The sequence below is a fragment of the Podarcis pityusensis genome (assembly GCF_964106645.2).
Source record: "Podarcis pityusensis genome assembly, chromosome: 6".
NCBI classification, from domain to species: Eukaryota; Metazoa; Chordata; class Lepidosauria; order Squamata; family Lacertidae; genus Podarcis; species Podarcis pityusensis.
The window spans coordinates 32,199,181-32,218,457 of NC_138030.1; the positions used below are offsets into that span (position 1 = coordinate 32,199,181).

General features: G+C 42.7%; 1 protein-coding gene across 1 annotated transcript in view; it reads left to right on the plus strand.

Moving 5' to 3' along the window:
• Nucleotides 1–19,277, plus strand: part of ARL8A (ARF like GTPase 8A) — a 38,670-nt gene that overhangs the window by 8,285 nt on the left and 11,108 nt on the right. Inside the window, exons 2-3 of the mRNA XM_081010339.1 lie at nt 17,125–17,205; nt 18,526–18,599. Of these exons, the coding sequence (XP_080866465.1) occupies nt 17,125–17,205; nt 18,526–18,599 (155 nt within the window). The remainder of the gene's footprint in view (nt 1–17,124; nt 17,206–18,525; nt 18,600–19,277) is intronic.

Sequence of the window (19,277 nt, forward strand, 5' to 3'; positions counted from 1 at the left end):
ATCTCTCAAATATGATTGTGCTAGATAAAACATTTGCCTGTTGTTGGAAGCTTGCAGTTAATCTGTGGAACTTCTTAACACAATTATGTTCTAGAACTCATATTAAGGCTAGAATGTGTCGCTTGGAAAGTAGGAATATATAGTGCAAGATCTCATCTAAAGGGAGAGGGGTAAACACACACAGGGTTGTCATTAAGGCATGCTGCTCAGCAAATTGTAAAATGTTAGAAGATTAGAAAATTGGGGTTTTAAAAAATGAAATGGACTTCCGGAAATTCCTTCCATGATAGAGCATGAAATTCCATATGTGCAACTTGGATATAGTATCCTGAAAGAAGGAACCGGATAGTTGTTGTTTTTTTGCAGAGAGTTGAAGGGGAAATATTCTGTATCAGGGTCACTTAGATGTGGTCACAGTTTTGAAGAAAATTGGAAGTGACTCTAGTGTGCTTTACTTTGTAAACCTTCCCAGTTATGTAGTACGGAATGATTTTGACATTATTATGCAAGCCATGACTGTTTCCTTGCCTGAACTATCTTGCCACAGATTCTTGCTGGTGCCTTCAGGTGAATGGCAGAAAATGTGCCCCTCCTTCTATTACTAGAGATTCCACCCCAGAGGGAGAGTGCTGTGCAGGGAGAGCAGTATCATAATTATATTTTCTTGTGTAAGGGGGGGAAGCCATGTGGGTAAGCTGTGTGGGTTTGCCCTTTGTATCCTAGAAAAGAGTGGTACAGATATTCTCAGTGTTAAAAAAAATCATGCCACATGCCTTTCTGGGCTGCCTACACTGTCTTGGAGTCTGAAGACTTGTGACGATAATCCAGCAAGGAAAAATAAAAAGCAGGGTAAGAGACCATAGGGAGCAGGTGGCAGTGGGAGGAGAAGTAGTGGACAGTTTAGCTGCTCTTAGTTGCTTGCAACGCTCTTATGTTATATTGCAAAATATGCCTTAAACTTAATAGCAAAGAATTGTTGACAAAACCAGCAGAGATTTTAGAGCCTGCTGTACCCAAACAAAACAAACCTCATCATAGCTTTCGCACATGCACAACCTCATGAAACTGCTGTGGGAGTGGAGTTGCCTGGTTTTCCCCAGAGTGTTTCTATCCATCAGAGGGAGAATGATTCCCAGAGAAGCATCACATTATTTCAGAGAACATGTGCCGTCTTTTGGGGAAGGGAGAATGTTGAATGTATCCCTCAACAGAAAATGGCCATATTCACATGCATAGCCTTTAAAACCTGAAATAAGAAAGGAGGAAACTTGGTACATAAAGCACACACAGAGCTGTAAAGTTGGCCCCTAAATCTCTCCCCTTTTTTCTGAAGGTTCTCCTGTGGCTCCTATCTTCAATGGGATTGCCAACTTTTGGTGGCTACAGGTCCTTCTAAAATTTACCTGTAACAACTAGTTCATATTTTAAAAGGATTAAGAGATTAGAAATAAGGATTACCAGTTTTTCCCCCCTGATGAGGCTGCTGTGTGTCTCATGGGGTTGCCAACTTTTACTGGCTGCTTCTTCTCAACCAGTAACAGCCAGCTCATTGGGTGACATTAGCAGGGGGATTTGTGGTTCTCGTGGCCTACAATTACCCAGGCTTATTTTTATGCATTGGTTCATTGTTAGAATCCCTGCCATGAATTTTCCAGTAAGTCGCCAAGCCTAGCTTTTAAAGGTTTAATATAAAAAGTGGAAATTCAGCAGGTAAAGCACATATAGAACCACACAGGTGGCCCCTAAATCTCCTGCCCCTTTATTCTGAAGATGTCCCTAAATCTCCTGCCCCTTTATTCTGAAGATGTCCTATGCCTTTCAAAGTTGTCTATCAGTAATCCAGTCATTGTGCACCCCAGAAATGTTTTCCCCTTCCCTCAATGCCTCTCAGTTTTTATACATTTCCTGTGGTCTCTTCTGCCCATCTCTTTTCACACCTAACCACTTACCGTATTTTTCGCACTATTGGACGCACCGGTCCATAGGACGCACCTAGATTTGGGGGGGGAAATAAAGGCAAAAAAATTTATTCCCCCCCCCGCCAGGCGCGGGGCTGGGGCGGGGGAAGCCCGAGCTTCCCCCTCCCCCAGAACGGGACCCAGAGCCATGCCGAAGCTGCGCGCAGCTTTGGCATCGCTCTGGGAGCTTGCGGGGCTGGGGGAGGAGGAAGCCCTCCGCCAGCCTCCAAACCATGTCGGGAGACAGCGGGATGGCGCGCTGCGCCTCTCCCGCTGTCCCCCGAGTTTGCGGGGCTGGGCCAGCCTTCTAACCAAGTCGGGGGACAGCGGGAAGGGCGCGCTGCGCCTCTCCCGCTGTCTCCCGAGTTTGCGGGGCTGGCGACGGGGAGGAGCAGGCTTCTCCCCCCGCCAGCCTTCTAGCCAAGTCGGGGGACAGCGGGAAGGGCGCGCTGCGCCCCTGCCGCTGTCTCCCGAGTTTGCGGGGCTGGCGACGGGGAGGAGCAGGCTTCTCCCCCCGCCAGCCTTCTAGCCAAGTCGGGGGACAGCGGGAAGGGCGCGCTGCGCCTCTCCCGCTTTCTCCCGAGTTTGCGGGGCTGGCGACGGGGAGGAGCAGGCTTCCCCCCCCGCCAGCCTTCTAGCCAAGTCGGGGGACAGCGGGAAGGGCGCGCTGCGCCCCTGCCGCTGTCTCCCGAGTTTGCGGGGCTGGCGACGGGGAGGAGCAGGCTTCTCCCCCCGCCAGCCTTCTAGCCAAGTCGGGGGACAGCGGGAAGGGCGCGCTGCGCCCCTGCCGCTGTCTCCCGAGTTTGCGGGGCTGGCGACGAGGAGGAGCAGGCTTCTCCCCCCGCCAGCCTTCTAGCCAAGTCGGGGGACAGCGGGAAGGGCGCGCTGCGCCTCTCCCGCTGTCTCCCGAGTTTGCGGGGCTGGCGACGGGGAGGAGCAGGCTTCCCCCCCCGCCAGCCTTCTAGCCAAGTCGGGGGACAGCGGGAAGGGCGCGCTGCACCCCTGCCGCTGTCTCCCGAGTTTGTGGGGCTGGCGACGGGGAGGAGCAGGCTTCTCCCCCCGCCAGCCTTCTAGCCAAGTCGGGGGACAGCGGGAAGGGCGCGCTGCGCCTCTCCCGCTTTCTCCCGAGTTTGCGGGGCTGGCGACGGGGAGGAGCAGGCTTCTCCCCCCGCCAGCCTTCTAGCCAAGTCGGGGGACAGCGGGAAGGGCGCGCTGCGCCTCTCCCGCTGTCCCCCGAGCTTGTGGGGCTGGCGGTGGGGCTCTCCTGAAGCCTGGAGAGCGAGAGGGGTCGGTGCGCACCGACCCCTCTCGCTCTCCAGGCTTCAGCGAAAGCCTGCATTCGCACCATAGGACGCACACACATTTCCCCTTCATTTTTGGAGGGGAAAAAGTGCGTCCTATAGTGCGAAAAATACGGTAACTGAACTTTAAGCACTTCAAGGCTGAAGCCTGGTTTGTGAGTACTTTGATCTCTTCCCTCCACCCCCATTCTTTTCTGTTTCACACAACCACACACTGTCATTTTCAAAGCGTTTCTGACTCTCTCTCTCCCTCTCTCATTTCACCCGGTACGCCATTCAACAGCCCCCACACTCGGAACCTTATCCATATCAGGTTCATACTGGGGGTGGGTGGGGATCGCACACTTACGAAACTGCATTGAGTAATATTGGCCACCAAAATGCCCTTTTTAATAAAAACTGCAAACATGTTACACAACTCATGAATAATGGCAGATACCAAGTAGACCCTTGCCTTGACCTAACACAACAAACAGTTTCCCAAAAGACACAGTTCAAACAAAGAAACCCTCCCCATCAAAGTCTATGGAAGGAAAACACACACCACTTACCAGCTTGCCAAAGTCTCTTACTAAATGAACTCACTTCGAATAAGCAATTTCTTACCATTTCTACTCCAAATTCAGCATGGGCTGCCCTCAAACCGATTTTTCCCATACACTGTTAAATATCAAATCATGCTGTTGAACCATTTCCTAATTATGAGCTATAGAACCCACACCCCTTTTTTTTTTACCTACTCTGCTGTTGTAATCCTTGCTTATTAACAAACAAATCTGTGCTTCTGTACAGTCATGAAACATAGAGATAAACATCAAAGAAATCAGCAACTCACACATAACAGTTTCTAGCTCACTCCATGCACCAGTGTGTAGATATCTTAAAATGTAGGTCAAGTAAGTGAGTACAGTCAGTGTGTGTGTGTGTGTTTAGCAGCACATCTGCTTTAATGCTGGCAGCAGTATGACTTCATATAATCACTTGTTCCTATTCCCATAAGTTTTGATAGAGTTATATCTGAAGATTTGGTCTTTTCCCTTTTTTTTTTTTTTTTGCATTTGAGTAGATGCAGAAGACACTTTCAATTCTCTGCAGTCCTTCCTCCCTCCTCATCCTGCAGTGAGTTACAGAGCAGCGCTTTCTGCGTAAGGCCCTCTCTCTCAAGCTTGTCCTTGGCTCACAGTTTTCTGCAGTTATGATAGATCAAAGCAGCTGCGTTACCATAGCAGATTAGGTCTCATTGTTGGTTCTGTTACATTTCAGTGTTATTTTCATCTTCTCTCAAGGAAAATCATATTTGTTTCTTGTGATTTACGTTATCAACTATCAGAAGGCGATCTGTTTAGGATGCTAACTGCTTATGTCCATCATAAAGCTGTCTGCTGCAAGTCTGCTGTGACCTGAGATTTCGGTATCAAGGTTCTCCTAATAACAGCATTTGAAGGATCCTGTCACCTTTGACATGTGTCCAAAATACTGGATACTTCCAGCAAAATATATTTGTAATATTAGCAGAAGGTTATTGACAGCAGGCATGACACAAGTCAGATGGGGGGGTGGTGTCCACATTTGCAAACATAAAAAAAATGCAAATCCCTTAACATACAGGACTCAGAAATCATTGCTGCCAAAGAATTTGATTCAGACTTGGGCATGAATTGCACCTAAAATCTAGTATTGCCTGCTAATCCCCTCTTCCCCCCCCCCAAGTGTCATACTGTTACAAGTAGTGACCATTTTAGGTGCATCCAATGGACGTGCAATTACCGACAAACAGGTCCTTTTGGACACAGAAAGAAGGCAAAATTAGGGCAGAACCAGGGCTGGGTGGAACGGGGCAGGATGTACTTGGGGGGCGGTAACGGAACCCCCATGCGAAATGGTTGCCTCCTGTACAAGTATTTTTCCAGCACTGTAAACCTCTAGCCTACCAAGGCTGGATAAAGCTCCTGGGAACTGAATATGCGTAAAACGAGAAATCTCTAGATGAGAATTTACTGCAACCCATCAAAGCCTTCATTTGACAGTCCTGATGAGGGAAAGTGGTCTCATTCAACAAGCCTTCTAATCTTTATCCCAACTAGTATCTGTCTTGAAATTGATTTGATTTGATGCATGTCCTGTTGTGTTAAATTGTTTTTATACTTATAGTTGTTTTTTATTGTTCTTATCTAGGCCATTGTTTTAACTGTTTTTCTATATGTACCTGGTTTATGTATGTCACCATATTGTGAATCACTTCTGAGTGCTTCATGGGAAGCAATTCATAAATTAAATAAATAATAATAGCGTAGGTCCACATTTCTCCAGACTATTGGAACTCCCAGCTATCGAGGCAAGTGATCAGAGTTGTAAGCCAAAACATCGTGAGGGCACCAGATTGGGGAAGGCTGGTGTAGACGGATTATATAGGCCTAAAAATACATAAACAATTCACTTTCAAGGATAAACCTGAAACATCTGGCATGTTCCTGCCCTATTACAAATGTAGCGAATACTAGAGGTTCCTGTCACCTGCCGAGCCCTTGAAGGCTGCCCTTGTTTATGTGCATGCTTTCCTGTTGCCGTAATAGGATGCAGTCATAATCACTGTCCTTGCAGATGGCAATAGTAGGTGCTTGAACACAAGCAGGGTCCTGAAAATACACGGAATAGATTTTATAGGAGACCATTTATTGGCCCTTTGGTGAAAATCTGTGTCTCATTAGACAGTAGCTATTTGGTGTCAGCCACTTTTTCCTTGCTGCACTGCTTCAATTTTCAGCTACAACCATGTGCTCTGTCTAGACTGCATTTCCCGGGAGACTCTAAACCTGGCTGGCTAGCCAGTCCAAAGCGTAAACTCCCTTGGAGAGCTGTGTACTGGGGGCAACAGATATTTGCAGAACTGGGGCATGAGCCCATGCATAGGGGCTTCCCTTGCAACCTCAGCTTGTGGGTATTGGAGTGGAACTACCCTAAGCGTAAGATATCAGGGAGGAGCAAGCAGAGCTCTACTGCTTCAAAATGTGTTTGCATTTTATGTTGACAAAATCATTGAGATGTAGTGAGGGCAACAAAAGAGACTGATACTAGAGCCTAGAAGGATGAATACCCTCAATCATTACACAATGTTCTGAGGACGGCGTGGTCCTGTCTAGAATAATAGACTTGTAGAATGGGAAGGAACCCTGAGGATCATCCAGTCCAACCCCCTGTGATGCAGGAATCTCAACTAAATCATACATATAACTACAACTGAACGTATTTCATATAGACATCAATTTTGTGTGGACATTTGGAGAGCTTTATATTAACTTTCATGTTTAACTTAATATGAATGTACTGATGGCTACTGTATTCAGACTGCAAACCAATGGTGGGTTTTTTGTCACTATTATTTATATACATTTTTATTTTATTTTATTTTATTTTATTCTTTTTTTCTTCATTAAATTTGCAAAAAAAAATAAATTAAAAATGTGTGTACCCTACCTGACAACAGTGCGTGAATAGGAGCCCAAGTGTACTGAATACTTTTTATCTTTTTTTAAAAAAAATTAATTCAATTTTCAGTTTTCCATCTTACAATAAACATTTTACATACCGTTAGATATCCCACAACTTCTCTCCTCTCTCCTTGGTTCATTTTATTTATCTTTCATTCCTGCATATTTTGCAGTAACCATTTTAGTTAGTTCTGCAGCTAGAATCTTCTGTTCATTTTTCACATGGTCTAGTCCTCATCTGAAGACTTCAAAAAACAAAGCCATACTTCCCCTGCCCACCCCTCTGAATATTCTTATGAGGTTCCCTTCTCCAGTCTTCAAAGAGTGGCTGGAAGTGGGGAGGCAGAAAAAGCTCCTCCTTTTCTTCTAGCAGTGGCAGATTTAATCTGAAATCGTAAGATCAGTACTATGCCCAGAGCTCAGAAACTGCTGGCAAACTGTCACAAAATGCCCCTATAACAATGGGAGTTTCAAACACTGCAACTAACAGGCTCCATGTTGGAATACTTGGAATAAGGCAGCTTGATAGACAAACACCCTAGAGCTTATTCTTGCTCTTCATTTTGGGACTTGGAGAAAAGGTTATTAGGTTCTGTTCTAGAGTGCGTATTTTAAATGGACACGTAGCATGCTGGAAATGCATGTGCCCTGCAGACATGACAAATGGCGTGTATGTTCTTTACTGTGGCATTCACATTCATACAAAGCACAAAAGCTAGAGTTGTCTCAATGACACCAGGTTTTTGCAAACTTAACAATGCTTATTTGCTACCTAGCGCCACTGTTGCATTCTCTTCATATGCAGTGCAACTTTATCCAGATGAGAGAGCATTTTCATTACTCGGGAAAGATTTCCAGCAATTCCCTCTGCTTTTGTAGTTGTCTTGGGAATTGCCTAAAGTGCATGCTATAGACTCCCATTTAAGAATCGCTGGGCTAACATATTGGATTGGAAAGCTTGGATTCAACTCGGTGATTATAAATGGACCTGCAGAGAGGCAGGTCTACCTCTGAACTGTGCTTCTTGCCTATAAATTGAAGATGATACTGACTTGCCTTACAGGATTGTTGTCAGAATAAATGAGAAAAGGCAGAGGGACGAGATCATTGCATTATGGTTGTGGCAGGCACCATGGGCTGTAAATCTAAAGGCACACAATTTTAGCATGTCAGTGGCACCTCATTAATTGCAGCTTTCCAAATTTTGCGTGACTTTGAGAAGGTACTTCATGTGCTGCCTAGGACTGTTTAGCCAAGAAATACCCTATGGTAGTGGCTTGAATCTTGTTCTAATGGGTCTCTGTAAGTTGAAGGAAGAGGAGACAGTTCAACTGCACTTACCTGGGGGCAAATTTAAATGTGCACTTATCTCCACATCTGGAGGCAACATTAAAAGGAGTTTTATGAGGGAGATGGAAAAACAGGTAAAATACTGGTTCCAATTTAATTACTTGATGCAAGAAGCACCAACTACTATTGACTTTTGGCCACCTTTCCGATCTTGATCCCTCAAAATCAGGTTGTGTGTGCTGGCAAAGGCTGAAATAATCTCAACAACTGCTTGTATCTCTCTTGGAATGCTGTTCTGATATGTTGAATGTTGCAACTTTAGGTTATACTATGCTGTAGGATTTTGTGTGTGTGTACTGTTACCCCAAAGTTACGTGCAATTTCTCTCCCTCTCTCTTGTAATATTAGTACCTGTGGTCATCCAAGAAAGTTGAATGGTGGGAGATTCAGGACAGATGAGATGGATTACTCCTTCACACAGTTCATAGTTAAACTGGAATAGTAAGGCTAGCAATGTTTGCTATATATTGTCTCCAATATCAGAGATAGTATATAGGGACGTGCTGCCGTTCTCATGCCCTGCTTGTAGGGTTCCCATTGCTTGCAAACTGCAAAAACAGGACGTAGATGGGTCTTCAGTCTGAACCAGCAGGAGGGTTCTAACGTAGTTAGGGTAGCCACTTTAATAATGAGCTTTGGATGCTCTTGAAATCAGACTGTAGTCCCAGTTTCATTCTGACTGACACATTACAGGCCATATGAGGTCAAAACTGTCACAACTTTAATGCCTCCTATTTTATTTGAAATCAAAGCTCCATCTTCTCTTAATTTGTGAACTCTCTTTAATTAGTGCACATTGAAGTTGTCATGATAGATCACTACTATCCTTGAATAAACTAGATACAGTTGTCTGCTTGATATTTCCTGCAGACAACAATATCTCTACCTATTAGAGCAATATGAATGCAACACGGCTAAGTTTAGAGGGCTTGTGGGAGGGGGGATGATTGCTTAGATCAGGCACATCCAACAGGTAGATCATGATCTACCGGTAGATCACTGGCAGATCACTGGCACCCCCCAAAGAAGCTCAAAAACTTTGGCTCCTCTTTAAAAAGCTCAACAACTTTGACCTGAACCCAGTTTTTAACTCTGTGAGTAGATCACAGTCTCTTGGGAGTTGGCCACCCCTGGCTTAGATAAAACCATTTTCCTCAGGGTAAAAAGATTTGCAAACTTCATGGAATAAATGTGTAAAATATGTATCTCATATAGAAAATCAGTCTTGTATTAATGTGTGAGTTTTGTGAAAATCTGATTACAATAGAAAAAGGGCAAGTGTTTTGGTGGCAGCTGATGAACTTTGCTGGGGCGTTTTGGTTTATGCGAACTTCAGAGCTTCTAAGTTGAAGCAGCAGGGAGATGATAAGGGTCTGTGACTGTAGTTCAGTGATAGTGCATGCTTTGCATAGACAGGCCTATTGCTTAATTTCTAAAAAGAGAGTTAACAGCTGCCCAGAAAAGCCTAACGTTTTCTTCTTAAGAATGTAAGAAGATAGGCTGTGTGTTTGCTCCGTAGGCACAGGAAGAGAGGCACTCTACATTGCACATAAGCACATTAGTTCAGCTAAAATATCTTGGGGCTGCTTCATATGTTTTTAGCATGAGTTTGCTTACTATTTGCATGCGACTATTTTTGCTGTTGTGATCAGTCATCACTTTCTCTTGTTTTCTTCAACACATGAGAACTCAGTACTGCATGATTACCCCTCAGGGCATGTCTACATGCTTGCTTTAAAGCTCCTTTGTGATGTTTTTTTAAAAGTAAGTCTGTTGTGCTCTGTTAAGACATATTCAAATTTATATGTGTTCGTGGCACTTAATTCTTTCCATGCATACCCCTTGTGGTTTAAGAGCACTGCAAAGTAAACACGGTCTGTTGCATTCAAGTTAAAAGCCTATCTTTCCCCTTGTAAAACTTTTTCTTTTCCATGTGTTTGCATCCTATTCTAAATGTGGTTCTTCAAAATTTTGGTGGAATGGTGCTCTTGTGTGCACTAGTGCTGGGCTGGTTTTCAGCATTGTGATATATCAGCAGCTAAACATTGCAATATACTGATATATCACCATGTCTGAAATAAGGATGGAGCTATGTAAAAACATTGGCTGGTTTCACAATTTTCCTACTTCGTTGTTTTTGCACAACACCCACCCACCGACCCTGATTTCATGATATATTGCCAGGTCATTAGTATCATGATACGGACTTCAAACCTGTTTTGGATGATTATATTGATGTATCATCCAGCCCTAGTGTGCACAAAATGCTAGGAACCCAGTTTGCTTCACTGATTTCAGCATGCACATTCACACTCCCTTTTTATGCTATATACTGTAGTTCTAAACGCTTAACTTTCTCAGCTTTGGTTCATGTATGTAAAATATTTCTAGCTTCAGAAAATCATATTTTAAAACAACAACACTATGTTTAAGCAAAAATAAAGAGGGACTATTGGGAAAGATGGAAATATTGGGACCAGTAGCTACACTCATACAGAATCCGAGCTCTTCACCTGTATTATTTTCAGAAATAGATGTAACATTGTAAAGTTTGAGGGAAACCTATTAAACACATCATAAAAGTACACCCAAAGTAGTGGTCTATTTTGTAGATGATGGCCAACATGTTTTGACCATGATATGAAGATGCTTATTGTCCCAAACCTTTCGGTAGAATATACCAAAAGCATCTCTAAAGAATATAAAAGGTAAAGGTACCCCTGATGGTTAGGTCCAGTCGCAGACGACTCTGGGGTTGCGGCGCTCATCTCGATCTATAGGCCGAGGGAGCCTGCATTTGTCCGCAGTTTTTCCAGGTCATGTGGCCAGCATGACTAAGCTGCTTTTGGCGAACCAGAGCAGCACACAGAAGCGCTATTTACCTTCCTGCCGGAGCGGTACCTATTTATCTACTTGCATTTTGACGTGCTTTCGAACTGCTAGGTGATAGAGCTCACCCCATTGTCGCAGGGATTTGAACCACCGACCTTCTGATCGGCAAGCCCTAGGCTCTGTGGTTTAGACCACAGCAGCACCTGTGGTTGAAACTTGTGCATTCTTCACAAAATAAATTGCCACTTTCAGGCACCAGCTTAAGGCCTGTTTTAGTGTGAGTTTGTTTAATGTTGTGCATCTCCTTCCAAATGAACTGACCTGCCTATGCAGTGGGGATAAGAGGTCATATTTGTTAAAGCATTTGGAGAATGGGGCTAACTTAGTTCTGCACTGTTTAGCATTAAACCTATAGAACATAAATCTACACCAGAGACTGAGAGTGACTTAGGCATCATTCCTGTGCCTCAGGGACTCCTGGGAACCCTAGTTTTGTGAGGGAAGATAAGGATTTAAGAATTATCACAGACTACCTTCTCCAGAATCCTTGGGGTGGGATTGGGGAACCACTAACAGCTGAGAATAGTCTAAGCAGGTAGTGTCTCTTGAGGCTGGGATTTCTTCCAGATTAAAATTCTAGAAGGGGATATCTTTGTTGGAGTCCAAAAGGCCTTGTTTTTCAAAAACAGCCACCCTTTCACACAGTGTGCGCTCCCTTCAAATCACACTTGCTATTTTGAATTGGGCTGTCCAGTATTTGTAGGCCTTTCTTTATTGCTTTTTTAAAAGCCTTGGCTTATGAAAACATATTGGCAAGTGTTTCTTCAAAGACGTATAATCTTTCCTTAGCATAGTTTTGCTTCTCTTGTTTCAGTTACTTGTGTGCAGTATGAAGCTGTGCACCACAGTGGGCTTTTTTCATCTTTTGTGCTTTCCATTTTCGTAGGAAATACCTTTTATATTTTCAGGGGTGCCAGATGCTCAGTGGTGTGCTTGAACTGAGTGTGACTCAGCAGGTTGCGGTGAATTTGTCAAACGAGATTGGCCTGATCTCATTTATCCAATAAGGATGACCAATTATGAGCGCATGCACTCAAACTGAGCACATCTCTGTTGGGTAATGCATATTAACCATGTAAAGAAAAAATGCCCTGTGTTTTTCCCTTATCCCTGACACTGCACTTTACTTAGAAATTAGTTGCCATGCTCTTAAACATAGTTACCATTTGTCATTTGAACTGTGAATTATTCTGCATTGATATTCAAAAGGTGGACAGGGTTTTTTTGTGATCCAGGCATCATTATTAATATTTACTATCTTGTGTGTCAGCTGAAGTTCAAACTCTTGCTTAGGGTGCAGAAACAATCCTGAACAATCCTTAAGATAGGGAAGTTGATGGACATAATACTTTTACACAAATGTACACCCACCCCCACCCCAGGAAGCCACTGGAAAGTTTAAGAACTGAACCTTACTATTTCAAGTATTGAGTCAGTGTCAGTTTCACAAAATACTATATAAATATTATAAAGATTTGAGACCAGATGGACACTATTGTATCAGAAAGATTTGGTTCCCATATTAGTTATCTGAAAATATTGCCCCTTTCTTAACTAAATAGGAGGTGACAGGTTTTCAGGAACCCTCCCCTGGGAGATCTGAAAAGCACTCAAAGGATCCTTTTCCAGACTGGCTGGAGCCGCGAATGGAGCAGTCTTAGGGGATAGAGGGGCACAACAGCATTGTGTTGCTGGTCTCACAGGTTCTATTAATAAGCAGGTTGTCAATCTTTTTTTAAATATATATGTACATATCCAAATATGGGAGAGTTTCAGAAGTCTACAAGTGGGTTTTTGTAAACAAAGACCTGTTTTCCCAAATGAAAAATATGAAGAAGTTATTGAGCAAAGGGGTCAACTTAGATAATTTGTTAGATAAATTATATTTCTATCTCACCTTTCAGCCAACATTGGCTCCCAAAGTGGTTTACAACTACTAAAATCCATCACAAAATTCACTGATTTGACAGATTGTCTAACAGCAGTAATACCGGTAATTGAATTCTGAACAATAATTCAATAGACTAACTGGCACTCAAAATAACTTCAAGGGGATGAAGATAAAGAGGAGCAGCAAATCTGGATACCCAGTTGTACTCCGTATCTATCACGGCATGAACTGGTTTCCAGTACTCTTGCTACATTTGTAGCTGAAAACAAAGACTGCTTAATCGGCAAGCTAAAAGAAGTTGTTGTGCAGAGTTTCTGCTATCAAGCAGCGTTTCTGCTATCTGTATGATAGTCTGCATGCAGAACAAATTGCTCCAGATTTCAACAGGCGCTTCTTGGCAAAACAGTAAAGTTGCTCTGTGCATGTATGAGTCGTTTCAAAACAAATGCTTGGGTCTTTTTTGCTCTTTAGTCATATGAGAGCACCATGACCTCTGGCTCTAAGCCTTGTGTGTCACAATAAATTGAGGGAGGAAAAATACCCCGAAAGTTGTATTGATAAAAGTGTGGCTTTTGTTTTTCATTTATGCAGTTTATTCATTACCCTACTGTTGAGTGTGATCTCAGGGTGGGTAATAGCAATTTTTAAAACAAAATAAAAACCAACAAAACACAGTATGGTAAATGAAAACAGGGAGATTACAAAGCAGTACATCACCCATCTGTCCCAATGCAGGCCCTGTAGGATCATACTAGAAACTCTGGAAAATGGATAATATTGGTGCCAGCCAAGCCTTGGGAAAATGTTATTCCAAAACCAGGAGGTAAGTGCTGAGGTTACCCTCTGGCATGTCACAGGTTCACTGACCTCATTCAGAGATGGTGTAACCAACAGGGTGGACAGTATGGGGAGAGGAACTTCTTCAGGGAATTGGGTTTAGAGCCTTATACATCAAAACCAGCACCTTGAATTGGGCTCAGTGGTGAAAAGGTAGCCACTGCAGATCTTTAAGTATGGGTGTAATGTGGTCCCATACAGAAAATCTGGCAGAACTCTGGCAGCTGAGCCTTTTGCATTTTAAATTGCATTTTAACCTGTATTTTAAATTGTTTTTTTTTTCTTTTTCTTTTTTTCTTATTATGTTTTTACTGGAATTTTATTGGTGTTAGCCGCCCTGAGCCCAGCTCTGGCTGGGGAGGGCGGGGTATAAATAAATTTATTATTATTATTATTATTATTATTGTTATTATTATTTGAACCAGCTGCAGTCTCCAAACTGTCTTCAAGGATAGCTCCACATACGTTAGCCCCAAATGGAGTTTACTAGAGCGTGGTTGTCACTCATTTAACAGCTCTGTGAAAATGTGACTTGGTCACTGTCCATCCTCTGATCCAATAGGTCCTTCATCTGTGTTCTGTGAAGCCATTCTGAGTGCCCAGTGAGTAGAATAGGATGCTTCAAATAATAAATGGGTTGGTTTTCTTATGAATTCCAGTTGCTAGGAATTGTGAACAGGAGACTGCTGTTGTGCTGATGTCCTATTTGTGGGCTTACCATAGGCATCTGGTTGGCTATTGTGAAAACATGGTTTTGGACTAGATGGGCCTTTGGTCTGAAGCAGTGGGCAGGCCAAGGTTTCTGTTTACCTGTGGAGTCACACTTCTTTGAGGCTTTAAAACCAAACGTTCACCTCAGTATCTGCAAGGCCTCTTGTGTTACCCATAACTCTAAATGACTTGTTCAACTCTTTGTTCTGGAATCTCAACATACACTGTGTGCATATTGAAATTGGACTCCACCCGCAATTTTCCAGGTAATTTTGATAGCCTATTTCACAAGTGCTATAGACCAGGGAAACAGAATGCTTGAGCTCATCCCACCAATGACCTTTTGGCCCAAGGACTGGAGTAGCATGGTTTGTTAAAACCCAGGTGAAATTTGTACTGGTTGGCCTTTTTTTTGAAGCTTGTTGTTTTCGAGCAGTCTGTTATTTTCTCGACAAGTATCAGGTTATGCCTTTTGAAATGGAACGCTGGGAGAATAAGCACAAAATCTTTGTGAAGAGTCTCGGAACCTTGGCAGATTTGCTGATGTGTCATATCTTGAGAAGCTGATGGCTAAAAGCACTCAGTTTTTCTAATCAGAGAGTTAACATAAATTCATTGCTGACAGTTAGATTTGAGCTGGAGACTCGCAGCCTCGTAAAACTTTGGAGGCCAGATTAAAAGCAAGAGAAGTTTAAGAATGTTGGTAATCTTAAAACCGTAAATCACTGAAAGAAAGCAGCAGTGGGCTGAACTCTGCTGACAGACATATTAATTTCTAAGGTCTTGTGACATTGAGAAATCTAATGTTGCAACTCATTGTACGTAGGACAGATAATTCCTTTCCACAGGGCAGATGTTGCCATTCCCTTTTCTGCTTCCTCTGCTCTAAGTTTGTCAACCTTAAATAAAGTGTTCTTGCTGGGAGCGGGGGTGGGTTATGTCTGAACTGGACGCCTTCATTGCCATTTTGTCCCTTAATGTTTCATTGAGGTTCACACACTTCCTGTACATATTTATGTGCTTCCTATAGGAATTGCAAGTGTTTAGTTTTGTATTTATTTGCAACATACTGTGAGCACACTTGCTGTTTGTTTAGAAAGCTTTCTTTTAATAAACAGGTAAAATTTGAAATTTGGGTGTTAAAAATGAACAGACCAGAATATATATAATAGACCTTTTTGACTCAGCAAGTGCTGAAGAATTGCTCAATGGGTATGTGAAAGTTAATTCCCTGCAGGCACTTTGGCTGGAGCAAAGCACAGAGTACTATACTGCAGTTATTATAGAAATGTAAGCCAACAGAACAAAATTGAGGAAAAAAGGGTAAAAATATGCTGGCTCAGGGTTTCTGCTCTCTGAACAAAGCAAGTCTGTCACAAATGAAAGTTCTTGTTCCTCGTTGGCTCTTAATTCATGTCCTGTGTTCCAGTTCATGCAAGTTGTGTTCCCAGGGAGCTTGTCAGACGTTGCATTAAGTTGTCTTACAGGCTGTGTCTCAGCAGAAGCCAAATATGGAATGGGCCGTGGGGACCAAATTAATTGACATGCAGATAACTGTACGGCCAAGGTGGCAAGCTTCCATTATTGCTACTTGCGTTCTTAGCATAAAGAACACCTCTCATTAAAGTAACTTTATCCAACCCTTGAGTATCATTCTTTTTATTTTTTATTTTAAAAAACATTGCCAGCAGCACTCTCATTTCCCATGTCCTTTCATAGTATAACCTGAGTATTGGCTCTGTCTGTTAATAAGGTTATTTCTCCTGAAATACATCTCACCTTCCCTGTCACTTATCTTTATACAATGAAGGAGAGGAAGAAAACCTTGCACAAAATAGAGAAATTATACGTTCTCTGCACCCACACATCCTTGATTTGTTTCAGCACTTCCAATCTATAAGATGCTTCATGTTGTCCTGGTCCGTGCAGTCAACAGGACTGATGTGTCTGTGTCTCCTGCACATTTTGTTTCCAGTGCTTGCCATCGAAAGGTTATCTGCCTCCTCATAAATTCTCTCAACCTTCATCAGCAGAGAAACAGTTTAATTACAGACATGTTGAAACACTGCCTATTAACAACAAAGCTGTTTTTAAAAATAAAAATTGAAAAAAATCCTGCGCTCTCTTCCAAATATTGCCCCCAAGGCAGCACTAAAGCCCCATAAAGGCAAACTGTAATCTATCTGGCAAGTGTCAACCCCAAATGCTCAAGCAAAAAGAATAGTGTTTACCTGGTGCCTAAATGTAAACAAAGTAGGCACTTGGTGAATGGGTATTCCAGTGAATACCTGATATATAACAGCTGATTACTACCAGTGAAGCATATGGTTGTGTAGAACCAACAATGGTTTATTCAGTGGTAGCCAGGAGGGTGTTACTTAAGAGGCTTTGCCTCTGGTTTCTTTCCCTCCCCACCACCTCCAAAATATTTGGAATCTTACACGATGAAAGGCAGTTTAGAAATATTGCAATATTTTCTGATATTAACCCTCAATACTTGAGGGTTACTTCTGGTATATTATTCAAAGTGCTCAAAATGTGTGATGCTAAATAGGTATTTCTTTCGCTCTAGGAATGAACACATCTCATCGCTTTTTCTTCTGTCAGGGGAGCTTGATTAGCCAAGGTGGAACGCGGTAGACAGAAACAGCCAAGCCTTCCATATGAAAGACTGATCTATTTTTATTTCGTTCTAGTCGGGGCAGTTCAATGAAGATATGATCCCAACAGTGGGCTTCAATATGAGGAAGATCACCAAGGGAAATGTTACTATAAAGGTAAGATGCAGTATTCTTGGGCAAGTGTGCTCCTAGATTTGCAACATAGTGCTGCAGGCAAGCTTGGGGGTTTAAGGAAGCACTGGCAGATCGACAGGGTTGAATTAACACCAGCTTTTTAAAACTATCTGCTGTTCCATAACACCAAACTGGTTTCTGGGTGCCAAGCTGAGCCAACCCTTTTCTAGAGGACTCTAGGGATGCTCTGATAAGTTTTTCTTAAAATTGGTTCAATGTTCAAATTATTGGGGAATTTAGTTTGCGGAGAGAGAAGGCCCACCTCCCTCACCTGCAGTTTTTAGACTAAAAGTTTAACTCAGACTGAATGGTGCTGGAATGGAGTTTATGAATTTATTTTATTGATGGTGCCCTGTTTTCCAACACAATTTGAGCACTAAATTGATTACTGCTTCTGGTTGTAATATTTTATTCAGTTTTTATATGATGTGTTTAATTTTTTAATTTTTATAACTCTTTATAAATCACTCTTAAATCAAAAGATTGCTTATAGATACATATGAGGACAAAATATAGAAGTGTTTGTTTGTTTGTTTAATTTGTATACTACTCTTCATCTGAGGGTAGCAAGGCAGTATACAATATATCACAGGGTGGTTTACAATATAAGTTAAGGTTATTCTGGGGTGTCTTCTAGTCAAAACTGTGGATGTGAATTTCTGGGTGGTCTTTCTCTCACTATTGCTAGATACCCTATTGTTTTTGTGTATTATTTGAATGATTAGCTCTGCTCCTGTTAGAGAGAGGAGTAGGTGTTTGGTGGGAATCCTAAAAGGAATTGCCTAAGCAGAGTAGTGGCAGTAGAGTGTCTGGTTAAATGCAGGATTTCAGTAGACTGTTCGCCTCCTTCAGTTCCATTTATGTGTTTTGACCGGGAAAACATTGCAAATAATATTTAATTAGTTTGGATATCAGTTCCATCACTCAAGAGTTTTGTGGAGCTAATCCTAGTAAATTTTAATTCATCATAATACTGTAATTTGAATACTTGGGTTCTTTACAGTATTTGCAAGTGTGAGAATGCTTTTGTGAAGTGGCCATTGTTGTACCACTGTGGCTCAGAAACCCAAGGCTCTCTGAAATCTTCTGGTAGTGCTTCAGATGGCTTCCTTAATAATAAAGAGTGTGGGCTGTGGAGAGACTGGATGACCATGCATAAAATGAAGACATGGGAAAGTGTAGAGCAGGCAGAGAGCAGGCAGTGGGGCCAAGTATGTGCGAGTCAAAGAGAATGCTTGGGCTTGCAAATTCTCACATCGTAGTCCTCACCCATATTTTAACTTGCTGCTTCTTTCCCCACAGCTCTGGGATATTGGGGGCCAGCCTCGTTTTCGTAGCATGTGGGAGCGGTACTGCCGCGGAGTCAGTGCCATAGTGTAAGTATTCCATGCCTCGATTCTCAGTCTGTCACCAAGCTCTGAGATTGCTGTGCACTACTCTCAAGACAAGTCCTAGGCTTCCTCTGAACACTGGAGCCGTGTTGTGGTGGTGGGATCAAATCAGTCCAATAAACTCAGGCAAAGATGATAAACCCTGAGGCTTCTTTGTTCCACAGGACATATCCACTGTCTCTTGGATCACATTTGGAACTGTAAAGAGATTCTTACCTACCTTACAGGTGTGGCTTCACTTCTAAGCACAGGCTGGGATCCTTTATATCAGGCCCGAGAACCTGTGGCTCTCCAGATGTTGTTGAACTACAACTCCATAAATCCATTCTTTATTTCTTATAGAATGTCACAATGACTCCATTGGATCCTACCTGCCTTTGAACCATAAGTGAGTGCCCCTCCTCTGAGGGTTGCTGCACACACAAATAACCACTGGATGGCTGCACTTAAGCTACACTGTACCAAATAAAGTTGCAAATAAAGCACCGCTTCTGCATCAGGCCACTTTTGACACACAAAGAGTTGCTTGTGGAATCTGATTAACTGCATGGAAGGCAGGAGGAGGAGGAAGGTTCTTCAGGCAGCCGTTCAGTTCAAACCCTCACTGTCAGTAGGCTGTGGGGCAGGGCAGGGCCTTTTATTGACAGCTACAGACTTCTGTGC